At 29.2% G+C, this 20,185-nt stretch overlaps 1 protein-coding gene and 1 pseudogene across 1 annotated transcript; one reads left to right on the top strand and one right to left on the bottom strand.

Moving 5' to 3' along the window:
• Positions 1–1,409: 1,409 nt before the first annotated feature.
• LOC114176022 (pentatricopeptide repeat-containing protein At3g48250, chloroplastic pseudogene) lies at positions 1,410–3,860 on the bottom strand (annotated as a pseudogene).
• Positions 3,861–14,189: 10,329 nt separating this feature from the next.
• LOC114175178 (protein DEHYDRATION-INDUCED 19 homolog 6-like) lies at positions 14,190–18,293 on the top strand. Its single transcript, XM_028059945.2, has 5 exons — positions 14,190–14,494; positions 15,903–16,045; positions 16,386–16,457; positions 17,029–17,240; positions 17,951–18,293. The coding sequence occupies exons 1-5, from the start codon at positions 14,239–14,241 to the stop codon at positions 18,054–18,056; spliced, it is 789 nt and encodes a 262-aa protein (XP_027915746.1). The 5' UTR covers positions 14,190–14,238; the 3' UTR covers positions 18,057–18,293.
• The last annotated feature ends 1,892 nt before the right edge of the window (positions 18,294–20,185 follow it).

The following is a 20,185-nucleotide window of genomic DNA, read 5'->3' as shown; positions in this document are numbered from 1 at the left end:
ACTGGTGGATCAACCCGTCCAGGCCTGCTAGTCCTTTTTATTTATTTATTTTTTTTAATTTTTTTAAATTTAAAAACAAGTAAAAAATTAAATTTTCTATATTAATTTTTTTATATGTAAATATGTAATAATATTATAATTTAAATAATTGACACTTACAAATTAAGTTCCAATTATTAATTATAATAGAGTAATTTAACATTTAACATATAAATATAATAATTATTTTAATTTATCCAATTAAATATATTAATTGATCCATTAAAAGCTTAGAAAATATTTATATGATTAAATATACTCTAAATATTTATTTATAAGAATATATATATAAAGAAATATTATAAATAAAAATTACAAAAAAATATAAATAAAAAAAAAGTAGCAAGTTAGGTTGCTTTGTGACGGGTTGTAGTCTCTGACCCGTTTTTCAATGGCGGACCAACTTGACCCGACCCACATTTTTTGTGGACCAAGGGCGAAACTGGTCAAAACAAACTAGGTTAACTCATTTTCTCACTCCAACTTTACTAATAATATGATGAACCTAAATTTTTAATACCCAAAACCTTACTAAACCATTATTGTAAATTTAATACTTTTTAATCATGATATTATATGAATTATTCATCATCAAAAATATAATATAGAAAATTAAATTTTCTATATTATATTTTTGTATATATTTAAATATGTAATACTATTATAATTTAAATCATTGACACTTATAAATTAAATTTCAATTATTAGTTATAATAAGATAATTTAACATTTAATATGTAAATATAATAATTATTTTAATTTATCCAATTAAAATCTTAAAAAATATTTATATGATTAAATATACTTTAAATATATAATTTTTCAATAGCAAATCAACTTGACACGGCCCATTTTTGGTGGACCAAGGATAAAGCTAATCAAAACGTGTCAGACTAACCCATTATTAATGATATTATGGACCCAAATTTTTAATATCCAAAACCTTATTAAAGCATTATTGTAAATTTAATATTTTTTTAATCATGATATTGATATGAATTATTCATCATCAAAAAATAATAGTTAATATTGGGGAAAACCTTCAAAATTAATTTAAAGATTAAACATTTAATAACTGGATTAAACATTCAAAGACATCACGGAGCTACAGCCCAGAGTACAATTTCTTCAGCCAACTAGGTTCCTTTAATACTATTGTAGCTCAAAGCTCATCAGAGTGTCCTTGCTCTCAAAATGAGCTTTTATTCTCCCTCTCTAAATTAACTGATTCAAGACCTCCTATGGAACCAGCTATCTTTTAATTGCAGCAGTAAATTCCAGAGCATCAAAACATGTATTGTACAACGATAGAAAAAAATCATTGCCCTAAATACAACAATGAGCTAAAATTAACAAAAACAATGGAAATCTTCTAAACAGAAACAATGAGCTAAAGTTAGCATTAACAAGAACAATGAGCTAAAGTTAGCATTAGCCAATGGAAATCTTCTAAACAAAACAACAACTACAACAATGAAGAGCTTAATATACATTAGAAGATCATTATTCTTTTTCCAAATTCTGTAGTCAACTCGGAGGCCGTAGTCGAAACACATTTGAATATAACTAAAGAGTTAAAACATTACATGGTAAAAAAATATCAATTGAACGTAAGAAAATGAACTAATCTTGGAGGCTAAAACAGTGATTCTACCTCAAAAGGTTTTCATTCTATAAATTGTCAAGCATGTATATATCCATCTCTGTTAAATGAACAAAGAAAGGAACATAGCAAGTAGAAGCCTCCTTAAATGCTTACGTTACTGGCTGATATCGCCGAGGCTGTGCACCTTGCAATTCTCCATTGAATTGAAGAGTTCACGGATTTCTTTGCTTTTACTAATATAGGAGGGTATTTTGCTCAATAGATCGTTGGCGTCAGAAAGTCTACCTTTTCCAAGCAAAGATTTAAAAACACGAAGGTAGATCAAATACGACCGGGGACTTCCCTTACTCTTCAGGAATTTTACAGCATCTTCAACAGACCCAACATTAGAAATATACTGCACAAAGGGTTCAATAATTGGTGTGTATTTGTGTTTCCTAGTCAAACAAAGAAGGTTAAGAGCCTCGTCAAATTTCCCAATTTCCAATAGATTTACAATCAGTTTCTTATATGTACTGTGTGACGGAGATGCACCGTGTTTAGTAGCAACCTCTACAAGTAACTTGTATGCATCATCTATTCGCTTTTGACCAAGAAAACTGTCTGTCAGAACACCTAAAACAGCAGCATCAAGATTGCAGCCCTTTGCAATCATCTTATGTAAACATAGTAAGGCCCTGTCTACTTCATTCGCAGCACAATGCCCTTGGACCAATAGGGTCCAAGTATTATTATCAGGGATGCAACCACAAGATTCCATTTCCTCCAGCACTTTACATGCTTCTTCAAGCCTCCTCATCTTACAAAGTCCAACAATCACTTGGCCATATGTGATGTTATCAGGTTCATGACCAGCATTTCTCATACGATTAACAATATTCTCAGCTTCGTCAAGCTTCCCAGAATTTGTCAAAGACCTGTGGATCCCATCATAGATTGCCTTGGAGAGAGCGTGCTCTGTTGACTCATATTTCTTAGAAAACCTGAAAACTAAATCCAAATTTGGCTTATCACCTTCAGAGATACTTTTCAAAAGAAAGTTGCAATCCTTAACAGAAGGCTTATATGAACTATCCATCATCAGCTCATAAAGCTTGACAGCATCTTCCATCATCCTATTCTTTTGAAGCATCCTTGATATCTTTAAGTAAGTATCAATATCCAATTCATGACCCACACTCTTCATCTCCTCAATGACACTCCAAAACTTCTCAATTGAATCTGTCCTCGCCAGAACTCTTGCAAGTGCATTATAAGTCATTGTATTATGCACATAACCAGATTGTCTACCAACCCAACGAAAGAACTCGTAAGCCTTTAAAGGAGTGTTTCGAAGCTCTCTCAAAACCCTTATTACAAAATTATCGGAGAGCTGAATTTTAACCTTTGCAAGTTCACCATTAACACCATCACCCCATTTAGACACTGAAATGATGCCAACAACATTGGCAACAACTCTACGCATTGCATCTTCCCGTATACTCCGATTATAGAAGTGGGTAAGAGACGAGCAATCCCTGTCCATCTTTTTCCTTTTAAAAGCGACTAAACTTGAAAAATACATCTCTTCATAAAAATAAAACCCTTTTCTCTTCATAGTCCATAGAATAATCCAAAATTGTTTTATCGTCTCCTCAGTGGCCAAGATCCTAAGAATTAAGCCATATACTGTAGAACTTGCTCTAAACCATTTATTGGTACTAACCCAATCAAAAAAGCGCCATGCTTTTTCTGGATATGCTTCCAACCGCTTTAAAATGTAAACAACAGTTTCATGGGTCAGGGATGGGTAGCATTTTTCTAACTCGTGCTCTAACTCCTTGGACCAATGGCTCGTCAAAATAAGCTCGGTAATGGGATTTGATTTGGAAGAAAAGTAGAGCTTCCGATGGAGGTTGGGAAAGGGAAAATCGTGAGAATGATCAAAAAAGGGAGATGGAGTGTAAAGAGAGAAATGAGTCACCTGGTTCTGAGTGATTCGGATAGACCGAGTTGCAATGAGTCTCGTGGTGACTGGCGAGTCGAGGAATCTGAGGTTAGCAACAATTGCCTTCAAACGATTCATAGTAGATCAGATTCAGAGGGACAGTGCCAACTTTGGAGCATTGCATTCCCCGCACCTTTAGCAGAAATTCAAAATGGGTTATGTAGGGTTTAGCATTAACCCACCTCTTTCGGGAACGGGTCCGGGACTGGGAACGGGTCCATCAATGGGTTGCATAACCGGATTTTGCTAACCTTATTTATTCGGGATCGAATTTTATAATAATTTATTATTACTATTATCATATCAAAAGGGTGGAAATTTTCATAATAAAAGAAGAATCCACTAAAGGCAGAAGGGGTGCTGCAAACAGAAAATGAGAAGTCTTAATTAATTAAATATCAATAAATTTAGTATTTCCTTTTATCCCAAATCATTACAAACTTGTGTTGCAGTAATAGTTTTTAAAACTATTTTCAGACTAGTTTATAATATTTTTTTTTATTATCGAATTTTAAGAAGATTTTATATACACAAAAAAAAAAATAATTGATACTTTATTAAGATTAAGAAAAATTATCTTTCAAGCTACTTTCACTAAATATAGCAATTAATTACTAAGTTGTTAAAATAATTTGTGAAAAAATAATTATTATACCGGTTTATTTTGAAGTATGATGCACCGACACGAACACATATTTGCATAAAATAATAAAAAAATTATTGTATTTAAAAATTATAGCATTTAATTGTTATTATATTAAGTTAGAATTATTTAAAAACATATTTTTAGTTTGAATAAAATATTTTTTTATTAACTAATTTAGTGATGTTATATTTAAGATAAGGATGAAGTATACGGAGGGGCTTGTATCGTCCAATTTTTTACCAAATTTAAATTACTACTAAAAAAAATTATAATGCTGAAGCTAAAGGCAAATTGTTGAAAATTAAGCATAAGAATTAGTTTAATAACTACATATTATGATATTTAATCGATCATATAGCAAACGAAAATTATATTAAATTTATTATATTCTAAACACCATAAAGATAGTAGTGGTAATTGTGGCATTAATAATAATAATAATAATAATAATAATAATAATAATAATAATAATAATAATAATAGTAGTAGTAGTAGTAGTGACACTCAACTCGTGGTAATATGAACAATAGTTATGGCAGTAGTAACAATAGTGGTTACACATTAGTAGTGTTATTTAGAATGGTAGTAGTAGTATTAATAGTAGTAATGGTAATAGTATTGATATTTTTATGTTTTCACCATTCTATTCTTTCATTTTTCATCATCAATTTCTTTATTCTTTGGACCAACCCTTTCTTTAATTTCTTATTCACTCAATCATCAAAAATAATTGTAGCTAACAAATTCTTCACACCTACTATTTTAAGCAAAAAAAAAAAAAACTCACTTCATATCTTACGAACATGTGCTTTTGACAGACTTTTAATAACCAAAGAGAATAGTAAATTTTGCTTCCATGGATCTTACTTTGAACTTAAGACAATCTTAAAATTGTTTTCCATTATAGAAGTTCTACAATTTTTAAGATTGTATTCTCACCACAATAGCAAATGAGTTTTACACTCAATCTCCTCGTTTCACCACCATGAGAAGACACGTTAGGATTTTGCATCCCCAACCATTACACCTGCAAGATGAAAAAGATCGAGAGTGAGACATACTTCACCCGAACAATGAAGAACGGGAAAGACAACCTCTTATTTCAAAGCTTGCCTCTTTAAATGTTAGAGCAAATGACACATAATTCATACAATACTACAACTCATCAAGTTCAAATGTTGTTTCACGAAAAGGAGCTGAAATGACCTATTTGTTACACATAAAAAAAAAAAGGATCCAATTGAGACTAATCAAGATCTAATGTTCTAATTGATATTTAAAAAATAAAATGAGAACCAACCAATAGTTTAAATAAAAATTGTTTTAGCAAAACAAAAAAAACATTATTTAAATAAAACAAAAATTAAGTATAAGAGAATAAAGAAGATAATTTTTTTTATAATACTTAGTAAATAAAAGATTTAAGTTATTGAACACTTAAAATAAAAATTAGACATTCTATGTAAAAAAATAAACAATAAATAAAAAAATCAAATGAAATAGAAATATTTAAATTTGAAACATTAAAAATATTTAATTTACATACATTATTTGGGAATAGGTGTACAAAGGTTTTGATGAAAAAGAAAATATTTTGAAGATGTGAATTGATTTCATGGTAAGCCAAACAATTAAAAAAAGAGAAAAATGTAATCTAAAAGAAAAATAAAGATTAAAAATTATACATATATGTAAATACATATAAATAAATAAATAAATATATATATATATATATATATATATATATATATATAAAAGATTACCTAATAGATTATGACCATTTTAATATATAAATAAAGACGAGGATGAAGGCGGGTAAGAGGATAAGGATGAGACAAATATGAACAAACTCATCCTCAACTCCATACCTAATTACAAAAAAATGGGAATTACTCATATTCATACCGAATGGTGGATCTTGATCGTTACTATTGGAGGAGTTTTTAGTTATTGTTAATAATACAGTACAAATTAATACACAATTTACTATAATTGTAACTACGATAAAAAAAAATTGTAACTACCAAAGAAATGAAATAAATATCCCTATATTTAAAGATGTTTTCTCGAATCACGTTCCAAATAATAAGAATAAATAGGAAACTCTCTACCTATAATTATTCTTTAAATCTTAAGAATTGACTTCCCTAATTGAATAATTATATCATTAGTATATACTTGATTATATAGATGGCAAATAAACCTGCCCACGTGTTCCTGTTATGATGGGAAACCCCCGCATTGACTGAGTATGGGTATGGAAAATCCCCGAATTTTTTAATTGGGTATGGGATGAGTATGAGGATGTACATATCCTTGCCATAATACCTGTCCCGTTTAAGTTATTAAAATATTCACAATTAATTAAGTAACATTATATATATATATATATATATATATATATATATATATATATATATATTTCTATTTTTTATTTCTTCTAATTATTTAGTTTGTTATAAAACTCATTCACATCTCTATTATATTTTTCATTTTATCATAACCTTTATGTAATTATGTTAAAATGATGTATGTCAATTAAAAAAAAAATTATGTCTCACATTTAAATATTTCTATTATTTTTTAATATTTCTATATATTGTATATTTTTCTTTCATGAGAATGTTTAATAATCTCAATTTAAGTGTTTAATAGCACAAAACTTTCATTTACTCGGTAATATAAAAAAATATTTTACTTATTATTATTATTATTATTATTATTATTAATTTTTGTTTAATTTGAAGAACTATTTTGTTTCGCTAAAATAATTTTTGTTATTTTTCATCCATTGAGTATATATGTGATATTTGAAAAGTTTTCATAGATCTCTAAGGTATTTTTCATCCTAGCATACCCTTAATTATACATTTATTTTCCTTTGTGTGATTTCTTTCAATGGTCTCTCAAATTGTTTCTAAACATTTGTTAATTTTTTTGAATATTTTTATTTATTGTTTATTTTCATCATGTAGAATACTATTTCAATATATTTTATCTAATTTTTATTGTCTAACTCATTATCAATCATATTGTAATTTTTTCAATACAATTGTATAAATAACTTTTATTTACTACAATATAAAAACTTAATGTAATTGTCATGAATATTTTTTATCACCATCCAACATATATTAGAGTTCAAAAAATACAATATCTATGTTAAATTTTTATTATTATGCTTATTATTTGTTCTTTTGCATCCTTTTGATCAAGTGATATATTATAACTTTTATTAGTTATACAAAAGAGATTCATTAGAATATAAAAAATTGAAGTAAACAAACATTTAAAACATATTTTAGTTTGAATTATTGTTTTCCTTTTATATTTTTTTAAAAATACTTTAAAATTTTATCAACTAGGTTTCATTAATGTTTGCAAATTTAATAAATATTTTGGTTCTTATGAATTTTTTGTTGGTATTCTAATTTAAAAGGTAAACAATTATAATTTATTTCAAAGTACTTTGATATTGAAGAAAGAATCATCCTCCTAATATTGAATATTTGATAATATTATGTTTTCTTTATCGTATTTTTTTATTATTTTATAAAAATTAATTAAAAATATTGAAGTAGTAAGAAAATAGATATGGGTATGGGTACGAGATTATACCCGTTAACTGGTGGGGATGAGGATGGGACAAAAGTTTGATAGCCGTTGGATTTTGGTATGCGGATGGGGATGAATTTTTTCTACGGGGATGGGTATGGGATAGCGAAACCCGTCCCCGCCCCGCACCGTTGTCATCCTACTTCCTAATGTGTAAAGAAGTTGAATATATTCTTTTAAAAAGTAAATATATTCCTTTATTTTTCATCAATATATTAATTTTCTTAAAGTTCAAGATTAAAAAATAATTTATCATAATCAAATAAAAACTTCAAAGACACAATTACTAAAAGAACCGTTCGTTGTCCCTTATCCATATTCAATCAATGCGGAAATTCTTAGTCAAAACGAGAATGAGTTCAAACAATATCTACAAAAATAGATTTATTTGTTATCTCTAATTATGATGAACATGGTAGCACCGCGAACAATAGAGATCATGAGTTAGGAACTGATTCAGTTATAACAGGATTATAATTTTATAATTGTTTAATTACTCGGATGATACCACTTTGGTAGAAGTGTGTTAATCTAGTACCCACTTTTAAAAAAATGTCAATTGCATCCAAACTTTTAAAAAGTGCTTCAAATAGATCCATTTTAGACAGAAATTACTAACGTCATTAACGACACATGTCAGGTCTCTAGTGTGACACGTGACATTGTCAGTGTCACGTGGGAAGGATAATGCCATGTGTCAATGTCAATGTCACTGTCAAATGTCATTGTCTTGATTTCAATTTAGTCTGCATATATATCTCGTTAATTCAATTTAGTCTCTGCTTATGTGTCTTTGATTCAATTTTGACCCAATATTTTTTAATAATTAAAATATTTTTTTATTCCATTTTTTATAAGATTAAAACTAATTAAGTATAAATATTTTTACAAAAATAAAGTATTGATATTTATATTGTTTCTCTCCAATTTCAAACCAAATTTATTATTTGTATAAATGGTATACTAATATTTTTTTATTAAAAATGAATTTTTAACATATTAAATTATTGTATATTATTAACTCATCCTTTGTTAATTATTTTTTTTTTTTGCAAAATAAAACAATATTGTCTCTCACTAATTTTAAACCATTTTTTTTATTTGTATGAATGTTATATTGTTTCTCTTCGATTTCAAACCAAATTTATTATTTGCATAAATATTATACTAATATTTTTTATTAAAAATGACTTGTTAACATATTACATTATTGTATAATATTAACTCATGTTTTGTTAATTATTATTTTTTTTTCAAAATAGAACAATATTCTCTCTCACTAATTTTAAACCGATTTTTTTATTTGTATAAATATTATATTAATTTTTTTTATTAAAAATGACTTAATAAAATGAATTTTACCATTAAATTGTAATATAAATATCGGTACTTAATTTCTGTGAAAATATTTATACTTAATTAATTTTAATCTTATAAAAAATGATTAATTTTTTTTTACAAATTTGAATCAGAGATACATAAGTAGAGACTAAATTTGAATCAAGAAACACATAAGTAGAGACACATATTAAAAAAATAATAGAAATATTCAAATGTGAGACATATTTTTTTTAATTGACATACATCATCTGAAAGCAACCTAATTGAAACATTTTTCCAAAAATGGGAATGTAATTGAAACTTTTTTAAAAGTTAGTACCACATTGACACACCTCTACTAAAGCGGATACCATCCAAGTAATTAAACCTTTTATAATTTAGATTCCACATTATATAATTTAGGTTTAATTACTCGGATGGTACCCACTTTGGTACAGGTGTGTCAATCTGGTACCCGCTTTTAAAAAAGTGTCAATTGCATCCCAACTTTTGAAAATGTGCTTCAATTAGGTCCCTTTCAGACGAAATTGACTAATGTCGTTAACGACTTGCCACATGTCAGCATGTGTTTTTTTTTTTAATTTTTTTAATTTTTTAATTTTTTTTTTAATTTTTTGAAAAGAAAAATTAAAAATGCAACGTGCCAGGTCCCTCTGTGTGACACGTGGCATTGTCAGTGCCACGTGTCAGTGTCACTATCAGATGTCATTGTGTTGATCTCGAATTAGTCCTCATATATGTCTTTTTGTTTCAATTTAGTACCTACTTATGTGTATCTGATTCAATTTTGACTTTTAATAATTAAAATCCATTTTTTATAAAATTAAAAGTAATTAAGTATAAAATTTTTACAAAAATTAAGTATTTGATATTTATATTAAAATTTAGTGGTAAAAGTTATTTTATTAAGTCATTTTTAATAAAAAAAAATATTAGTATAACATCCATACAAATAGAAATTTGGGTTTAAAATTAGTAAGAGACAATATTGTTTTATTTTGGAAAAAAAATAATAATTAACAAAACATAAGTACTTAATAGAAAAGTAATTAATAAAGTAATATGTTAAAAAATCATTTTTAATAAAAAATATTAGTAAAACATTTATACAAATAATAAATTTGGTCTGAAATTGAGAGAAACAATATAAATATTAATACTTAATTTTGTAAAATTATTTATACTTAATTAGTTTTAATCTTATAAAAAATGGATTACAAAGATATTTTAATTATTAAAAAAATTGTGACAAAATTGAATCAGATACACATAAGTAGGTACTAAATTGAAATATAAAAAGACATATATGGGAACTAAATCAAAATCAACACAATGACATCTGATAGTGACACTAACATGTGGCATTACAATGTCACGTGACACTGACAATACCACGTGGCACTAACAATGCCACGTGGCATACACAGGGACCTGACACATGACATTTTTTTTTTCAATTTTTTTTAATTTTTAATTTTTAAAAATAAAAAATAAAAAAAACCACAGACTGACACATGGCACGTCGTTAACGGCGTTAGTCAACTCCGTCTAAAAGGGACCTAATTGAAGCACTTTTTTAAAAATTAGGATGCAATTGACACTTTTTTTAAAAGCGAGTACCAGATCGACACACATGTACTAAAGTGGGTACCGTCCGATTAATTAAACCTATAACTTTAAAACTAAAAAAAATGTATTTCAAATTACGTGATCTGTGATAATTTTTGGATTAGGTAACTCAAACTAAAATTTTAAGTTATTTATAATTTTTTTCTAATTTAAATAACTTACAATGAGTAAAACTCTTCCTTTTAGGTGTCTTTTAAATAACGTAGAGGTATTTATATTTTTATTTGACATTCACTTAAATCCCTTCTTACTAGGTGGGCTCATTTGAGATAAAAGAGTGCTTGTGACTTCACTTTTAAGATGTAGATTGTTAGCTTTTGATAGTTAAAAAGAAAAAAACATTCTACAATCTCCTTTTTACATGTTTATTGAAATAATTAAGAACTGGAATTAAAGTTAGAACAATAAAAAGTATAGCAAGAACATCTGGCTTTAACCCAAAAAAAAAAAGAGAAAAAAAAAATCTAAAAACAAAATAAAAGGTGAGCTTTTTAGGCTTAACGTGTACTGATGTACACTTGAGCTATACAAATATTATAATGCCTGGATTTTAGTGTGGCGATACCTGCGCGACACATCCATACCCACTGATTCTTATTCCCATTGAAAGATGGTGATGGCTCACTGCATTTCATCATTTTCAATTTTCCCATACTTCTAATTTCCACCATCTTCTAAAAGGCAAGTTTCTCTCAATATTAATTAATTTTTTTATTGAATTTATCTTAAATAGAATTTCCTTATTCAACAGTGCTTTCTATTCATAAGATTTAAATTAAAATATTTAAATTGCACTCAGGATCAACCTAAACATTGGTTTCTTCTTGTAAAGTAAAAGGGTTGACATAACATGTCATTAAACATGCAGGACAAGAGGAGTGTAAAAGGCTGAAAAACTATCACAAATTTAGGCTTTGCCGTGTTTTCCATTGCACATAAAAAAACCTATTATTAAACAACCTTTTTCTTATGTTTTAGCAAAAGTTGAGAAAGATTTTAAGGTGTGTGTTTTTGGCCATTTGTGTAGGTTTGATTCATCGTCCCTACGTGATAAATTGTCACTGCCACGGCATTACCTAGTTTCCTCCATACTAAAAGTACCTTTTTTTTCTCCAACTCCTTAACTCACAAGTTCTTATATTCTTTCTCCTACTTTTTCTTCTCTCATCCCATTTACCACTTCCCATTGGTTCTTTTTCTTAGATCCGCTTCACACGGCTTTATCAGTCCACATAATTTTCAAGTATATTCTGCTAATTCTCTTTTCAATTACATTAATAAAGTAGTGGATGAACTATTAAATGTATTATGCTAAGAGGGTTATTAAAAAAACAAAAAAAGAATTTCAAATTATTTAATGTATAAATTGTATTTTTATCTGAGAGTACATTCCTCTCGAGAATTTGATCACTTTCTGAACCACTTTCAATGTCGAGGAAAGTACCCAATTTTTTTAAGTTACAGAAAGTGAAAGGAAATGCCGGAAAACTTTACTGGAAAAGATGAAAAACTATGAATAGACATGTTAAGTTTGCTTTACAATTTTTGTCAAAATAACGAAACACATTACATCCTCGGAGCTTAAATCTGTGTACGTTTGATTGACCTTTGTTTTTAGACAACTAATGACTTGGAAGCAAAGTTTTCTCAGCTTTAGACAAAAACAATGCCTGAAAAGTCATTAGGTTAAAAAGTGGACAAAAATTGGAGTCAGTAACTTAACTGCTCCAAGTTATACGTGAAAAAACATTAGCTAAAATTGTTATACTCACTTAGGCCTAACTTTTCTTTCTTTCATACGAAAATTATTAAGAGATTTCTTTACAGTGATCATGTTGATAAACCAGAATATACACCAAGTTATTTTATGAATTTCTTCTTTTGTTAAGAAATGTTTTGAAATGCCCCCGCAATATTACGTGATACAACATTAACTAAAATTGCTGATAGAAAAAATTAGCTAAAATTGTAATACTCACTAAGGCTTAATTTTTCTTTTTCCATAATATTAAGAGATTACTTTACAAATAATTATGCTGATAAACCAGAACATTTATGGTTGTGTTTTTGTCAAGAAAAGTTTTGAAATACTCCCCTAATTTATTTTAGTTGAGATATATTGGTTTACAAAAACGAATGACTCTCGTATCTTATTTAATTCGTTCAGCCAGTAGTATTTTTCAATAGCTTTATGAATAAAAAATAACACATCGAAGAATCACAATTCATAACCAGTGTCCTAAAAACTGAAAACAGAAATAGAAAAACAAAATGATACAAGTGTGACAAATGATAATAAATATCTTTCAATTTTTAAATAAATCGTGATAATACTATTATATTATATAAAAAGACCAATAAATCATTGTAAGTATAGTTTTATTGGTCTTAAATTAACATACGATAATTACTAAAAAAATAAATGATTTAAATTTTTTTTAAAAGTTCTTAAATAATGACTAATATTAGTGATAAAAATATGTTTAGAGATCAATTAGAAACAAATTATTTTGATAGTCAAAATTTTAATAACTAATATTAATAATTTAGAAACCAATTCATAATAAAAATTATTTTAATTATCAATTCAAAGACTAAAGATAAATTTTTAAAGTTATTTTAGTTATTAATAATTATATATTATAAATTTTTTAATAATAACTGATTTTAGTTATTAAAAATAATTAGTTATTGATGTAATTAATTTGGATACGAATTTATCATATATAATTTAGTTTATTAGACCACCAGATACTACATAATTTATAAAGATATTTATTTTAAAGTTAAAACACTAAATGCTATTTAATTTTTATTAAAGTTGACCCTTTCTATTTTGTATCTTTTAGTTACTTGTTTAAGTCCTAAATTTTATTTCACGTATTTCAAACAAGTCCCATGTTTTAGGACTTTCTTGCATTACGAAAAATGTGCAGAATTGGGTAGCCAAATAATTAGCCAATAAAAGGACAAAATTACGGTAGGCTACGATTAAAAATATCAACGATGAACAAAAGTGGCAGCTGTAAAGTAGTGGACAATTAATTAATAATAGAAAATTGATAAAGCATATATTATTTTTCTAATATTATTATGATATTACTCTGAAATATTAATTTCATGGAAAGTAAGTTAATGAAGATGGGTCTCGTATGTTGTTGGGCTTTGTTGTCTTCTGATTACAAATGCTGCAGTTATTCAATTATTAGAAAATGGAAAAAAAAAAAAGAAAAAAGAAAAATAATGATTAAGAAATGCCAAGTGTAAGCCATCATGTTGATCTTTTTGTGTGTCGGAAAAGCATCGATTGTCAGAAGCCAAACATGAGTCAGCAAGACTTGGCAAGTTCACAAAGCCGGTGGTGATAAATAACTGATGGGAAAGCAAAGTCTTTATCTCCTTAGAGTACTACTTCACACCCAAAAAATTTACCTCTCTCTCTCTCTCTCTCATCTCCTTCATCAATCACAAACACCACCTCTTCAACCCTCAACTCCTTCGCTAGTTCTGCTGAAAGACCACAATTTTTGTTTGCTTGAAGAAGCTGCTGACATCATGGACTTCGACTTCAGGGCTAGTTTTCATTCTGTCAAACACCTCTCTGCTGTGCAAGCTGCTAGACTTCACTCTGGTACTTCATTTCACTTGCTATTTCGCTTTGTTCTTTACTTTCTTTTTCTTTTTTTCCCTTTTTTTTTAAGTTCTTGGTATTCATGAACCCCACTAGCTATTCATCTTGCCTCTTGATGTGAAATCCTAAGACTTTTTCTTTAGTGGGTTGAACCGGGGGAAAGCATTTGGGTTGGAATTATGTGCTCTGATTTTTTTTCCTTTATGCCACTTTTTGATGAATTGGATATAAAGTCTCATTTTTTGGTATCTGTGATTTTTGGGAAACTGTGTGAACGCGTTTATTTCTTTACATTTGATTTCAATATTCTGTCAGGTTTTCCTTGTGGCAAGCACGTGCACGTGTGATTAGAATTTGTGTTTTAGTTTGCTTAGGCTACCGTCCTAATTTTTCAGAAGCATATCTTCATTATGTGACTGAATCTGAAGTGATTCACTACGCTCTAAGCCGTAGTGTGCATTAACTTCTAGTTTATTATGAGAGCCTTTAAATTGTAAAACCCCAAGTTTTTAAGACTTTTCATGATAGCTTTACATGTGCTTATGAAGAAGCTAGATAAAAGTGCATATGGAAGAGTTGAGAATTTTAATTTGTGGCATGTAATATTTGTTCTAACGCTAATTTCGATGCCGATGAACAAGGGACACCACCCTAATTAACGCTAATTAAGAAAACCTACTTACCTATTGGCAGTTGAAGATGATGTTGTGTTCTTTTATACAATTGACCGAGGACTTGTTGGTGATGATCTCTCAGTATTTCTCCCTCTTGAATTTTCCAACTAAGGGTAGGTTTAAGCAGATGGATAGAGAGACACCAGAATATGACATTTTTTTTTCTGGGTTAAGCATACAAAAAGCCTTAGCAAGTAGTAAGGGAATGTATTATTATGATGAGACTTACAACTGATCTATCAATGATTGACTTTCAGCAATTTTCAAACTTGACCTTTACTTCAATTTTGTTTAATTGCACTAATATATATTTGTATCCCTTTTCTTTTGGGTTTGATTGGACTCTTGGAACGCAAGTTAAAAAATTTCCATAATTGTTTAATAAAGCCAGATTTATGGGAAAGCGAATGTATCAATTGTCATGTAAATGACTGAAGTGTACGTATAATATAGGTTTATGCTTAATGATTTGATGTTAGGTAATTTAGGTCTGAATATTTGATCATATGGCAAAGTTTTCATTTACGCTCAGACCAGGTATTGGCATGGAAAAGAGCATAAGTGAGTTCTACTTGTGCTTATTTTTCTTGTTTGGGATTATTTTTCATTTATGCTTATTTTTCATTTTCCTAGTGCTTTTATCTTGAGATATTGAGATGCTCTTTCTATAACATGCCCTGTGAAGTTTTTGTACTTGTCCTAGAAATAACTCACTGACCCCTTTTAAACTACAGATAATTATTCAGTGATCCATTACACGGATGTGGATAATGACGGCCTGTGCAATTTTCGATGTCCTTTTTGTGATTTTGAAATTGAAGTTCCTCTACTCTGCACCAATTTGGAAGAGGATCATTGCTATGCCCTAAAAAATGTGGTATGCCTTTAATGTTTCTTAAAATTTCTGTTTCGCAGAAAGTACCTCTAAAGTGCTAACATGATTACAATTTTGTTGTAAATTCGTTTCACTTTCCTTGATTACTTGGTATCTGTCCAACCACTTTATTATAGATTATAAATGTAGTTATATACATCTAAACAGAAAATTTACATGTCTGCTTGATACGGTACAACACTGTCCTGATCTGGATCAAGAAGATAAAGGATCCAGGGACCAGCAACCATTATATTTAACAACTGGGAAAAGTGAAATAGGGACATTTCTGTTTAGGTAAGTAAATCATAATTGAAAACTCTGCTTCAATTTCTTTTATCAGGTTTGTCCCGTGTGTGAAGAAAATTTAGGGAAGGATGCAATTGTGCAATTTACACATTCAAACTCTCGAAAGGTACATATGCTGCTTTACTTATCTCAAATGTGTTGTTTTCTAAACTGTAATCTAGCACATATTTGGTATTATGAGTGTAACACTCTAGACAGGTATTGCGGTCCTTAAATATATGAAAAGCAGAATTAAAATAAAAATTCAATATACCAGCAGACCATAACTTCTCAATATTGAGCACAATGAGGCATTATAGTTCTTAACGTAGAAAAACTAATGTCTCACATCCTTATTTGGTTTCTCATTATTAGAAAAAACTCAAATCTCACACCAATTAGAAGTAGTACAAATAGTATTTAAGTGAGGGCAATCCTCATCTTTTAAGTTTTGTAGAGTTAAGTTCGGCCTAAACCACTTTGTAAGATGGTATGAGAGTCTATCTTAGATCCACTAAAAGAGTCACTAATTGCGTTATACACATACCAAACCCAATAGTACTAGAGGTGAGGGGGTGTATTATCTCGTATTCTAATCTCTTTAATATTTTATTTTTATTTATTTATTTTAGCTTATGTTATAACAGGATTTGATTTCTGTCTAACTCAACTGAATATGTTGATTTTTTTATCTGAAGTGGGCGTGGAAGCCTGAGAAATCTAGCATCTGGTCTGGTAACACAGCAATGCTAGGCAAGAAGCTGGCTACCAGGGGGAACAAACAAGAATCAATAACTGATCCACTTTTGACACCATTCATCTGCAACCCTATTCCTAACTCAAACAATCTCCATCCAGATGAAAACTCCAGCTCCAGCAGCAAGGATATAAACAGTCCTGATGCAAAAAGGTATACTTCTTTTTCCATCAAACTCTGTAGCGGTTTAAGTTTTGCAAAGCATGAGAAAACTAGTACAGAGTGAATGACATACAAAATGATTTCCTCTAAAACAAACTTTGATAGTTATAATGAATGATAGTGCATTATTACCAGGAGCAGCTCAGTTTACACTTTTACAGGACATGATGATCCTCAATGCCTCAAGATTTTTTGTGTGTTTTCTATTATTTAGAACAGATATGATTTGCCACAATACTAAATTTCAATACATAGAATAAAAATTAAACTTGATTAGCTACTCACAGACAATGTGCTCTGTTGCGTTATCAAATGTTAACTGATTCTGTTTGTTTGGTTTGGATGGAAATTAATGAAGTTGATCAGTTATAGATTAATTAGAATGCTTGCTGATGATACTGTTACTAATGATGTATAACTCAGCAACTCATGGTTGCAGAACTTGTATTTTACATTGCAATAAAATCATTTATTAAGATAGTCATTGCACAATCAGATTATTCCCACTTAAATAGCTTGTATCTTGTTACGAAGGATGATTGAGATGTTTTCCCTCAAAATTTGCCTGTAATTTTGCATTAGAGGAAGAGAGAATGTAAAAGTCTTGTATTCTGGTTATATAAAGAGGAAGAGAGAAGGCTTGTTAAAAGTCTTCCCTTAAATCCAATGCTGAAATATTGTTTATGGTTCTGTTTCTGCAGGTCTGGCAAAGATGAAGCAGATGTAGGTGATGAGCAGGATCAGCAAGAGAAAAGGCTGAGGGCAGCTTTTGTTCAGCAGTTGTTCTTCTCAACCATATTGGAGTAAATGTGTTACCAGAATTTACGGTCACACACAGCATGGTTTGGCAGAAGCTCCTTTTCAGATTGCCTCATGCTGATTCAACAGGCACTGGGTTTTATTGTGCTGTATGGGTGTAGGGGATGTGAAGTAGTCTAAGCCATAGTTATATGTATTTAACTATATTTCATATCTTTCAATTGAAGTTTGCCGTTTGGTATACTATATAAAAATTAGTCAATCTTCTTTACCTTTACCTTATCACTGTTGGTGCCAACTGATATTAGTCTCAGATTAGTTTCTCAGTTTAGTCATCTCCTAGTTACTATATGGAATGCAAAAAAGGTTAAACACTGATAGATCTAATTCAAATAACTATCACTGCATAAGGTTATGTTGATACTATCACAAATCGTATGATCTGTTTTTCTTTTTCACATCTTACATGGATACTGAAAAAACAAATAAATGAAACTGATGTTCAACTTAATGTTACAGAAGAAAGTAAAAATATTGAAGTGTACTTGCGCTTTATACATTTTGAAAATCCTTTTACTCTTCAAAAAATAAAAACACTCGTCTATTCTTTTTTAAATTAACATCTTTTATGAACACATAGCAGAGAGTAAATAAACTAGTTATTCTGTCATGAGTGCCGAAGCATCTTTGTGTCCTTGTTTCATACTTTTGATTGAATAAAGTTTCTCTGTGAAATCATGAGATTATTATTATTCTTGAAGGTGACACTCTCAGTTATTGAGTTTTATGTAAAATGTAAGATCTTAAGAATTCATGAGATGATTGTCTTTCTCACGTGTCTTGAATCAATCATCAAATAACATATTATTTATTTCTCATCTTATTCTCTCTTTTACTTTTCCTAATTTGATTTTCAGTTTTTGTCACACTTATGTTCACGTATTATTGAATCTATGACTCGAGCTTAAAGATGAGTAAATATCGTGAACAATAAACAGAAAATTCATGTTTGATTATGACTTTAAAAGAGATTGAGCTAATTGATTCAATCATTAAACCAATTGAATTTCATGGGTTGTAGGTGAGAATCACTATGTTAAAAGATCACTCTTCCATTCCATTCATGAGGTTTCATCATTTTTAGGTTTCTATAAGATTTTGTTCAATAATAAAAAGATAACGAATAATGTATCGCCAATACTTTTTTATTTCCACCATAGGTTGGTTAAAACAACATACACTTACGTTCAACTTCTATTGACAAAACAAGCAATAAACAGCTTTCCCATTCATGTTTTGGTTTTACATTGGTTCATTCCAGGCATTACAAAAATGTTGCTACAAAACAAATGCCAGAAACAATGACAGAGTTTAAATAACAGGTAAATGTAGTCACTACTTCAAACTTCTAATCATTCCATGTAACAAAAATAAAAAGGTGTGTGCTCACATTAAAAGATCAAACATGATGCGAGATTCACATGTAACAGATATAATTGTATCCTTTTAGAATCTAACTGTGTCATTTCACTTCTGTATTTACTTCCCAGGGAAATGGAATTGGCATAAACAGAGGATGAAGGAACCTATTTTAGAATCGGAGATCAATAACAGAACTTGTACTTGTACAACAGAAGAATTCTCTCAGTACGATCTATATATTTCTGAGACCTAGTTCTCCCCCTTTCAATTTCACACTCATAGTAGTCCCCATTGTCTTACTTTACCTGTCTGATTTTGCTAAAAAAACCCACTATAAGTCTCTTGGCTGCTGAAGACCAGAATACTGTAGGTCTCCTAATAAGATCAATTGTCTGCCCGCTTCATTGTATAAGGATACTATTCATTAGATCGCTTCGGTAACCAGAGGGAAATTAATAGAAAGTTACCACATGATTAATGATGTCGTTTTCATCCTTAATGTATGAGGGTCAGTACAGATCACTATCCAATCTTATATTCCACAAGCTTGTCTCTTCTCATCAATATATCATTCGACCAGTATTTTGCTAAGCACAGTTTGAGTTCACTATCATTCAGTTTGAGTTCTTCTGCTGCAAACCCCTCTCCAAAGCCATTGAAGAAAATACCTTTTAGTTATTGTTTGTTCAGTGCACCTCAGCAGGCCGACGTACAATTTACATTACTCCCTGAAATAATCCATGTGATAGTTTTCT

The sequence above is a fragment of the Vigna unguiculata genome, chromosome 3 (genome assembly GCF_037176805.1).
Source record: "Vigna unguiculata cultivar grain cowpea cultivar isolate G323 ecotype 2 chromosome 3, ASM3717680v1, whole genome shotgun sequence".
In the NCBI taxonomy this organism is placed as follows: Eukaryota; Viridiplantae; Streptophyta; class Magnoliopsida; order Fabales; family Fabaceae; genus Vigna; species Vigna unguiculata.
Note: the sequence above shows the minus strand (reverse complement) of the source record. Positions and strands in the feature narration are given on the sequence as shown.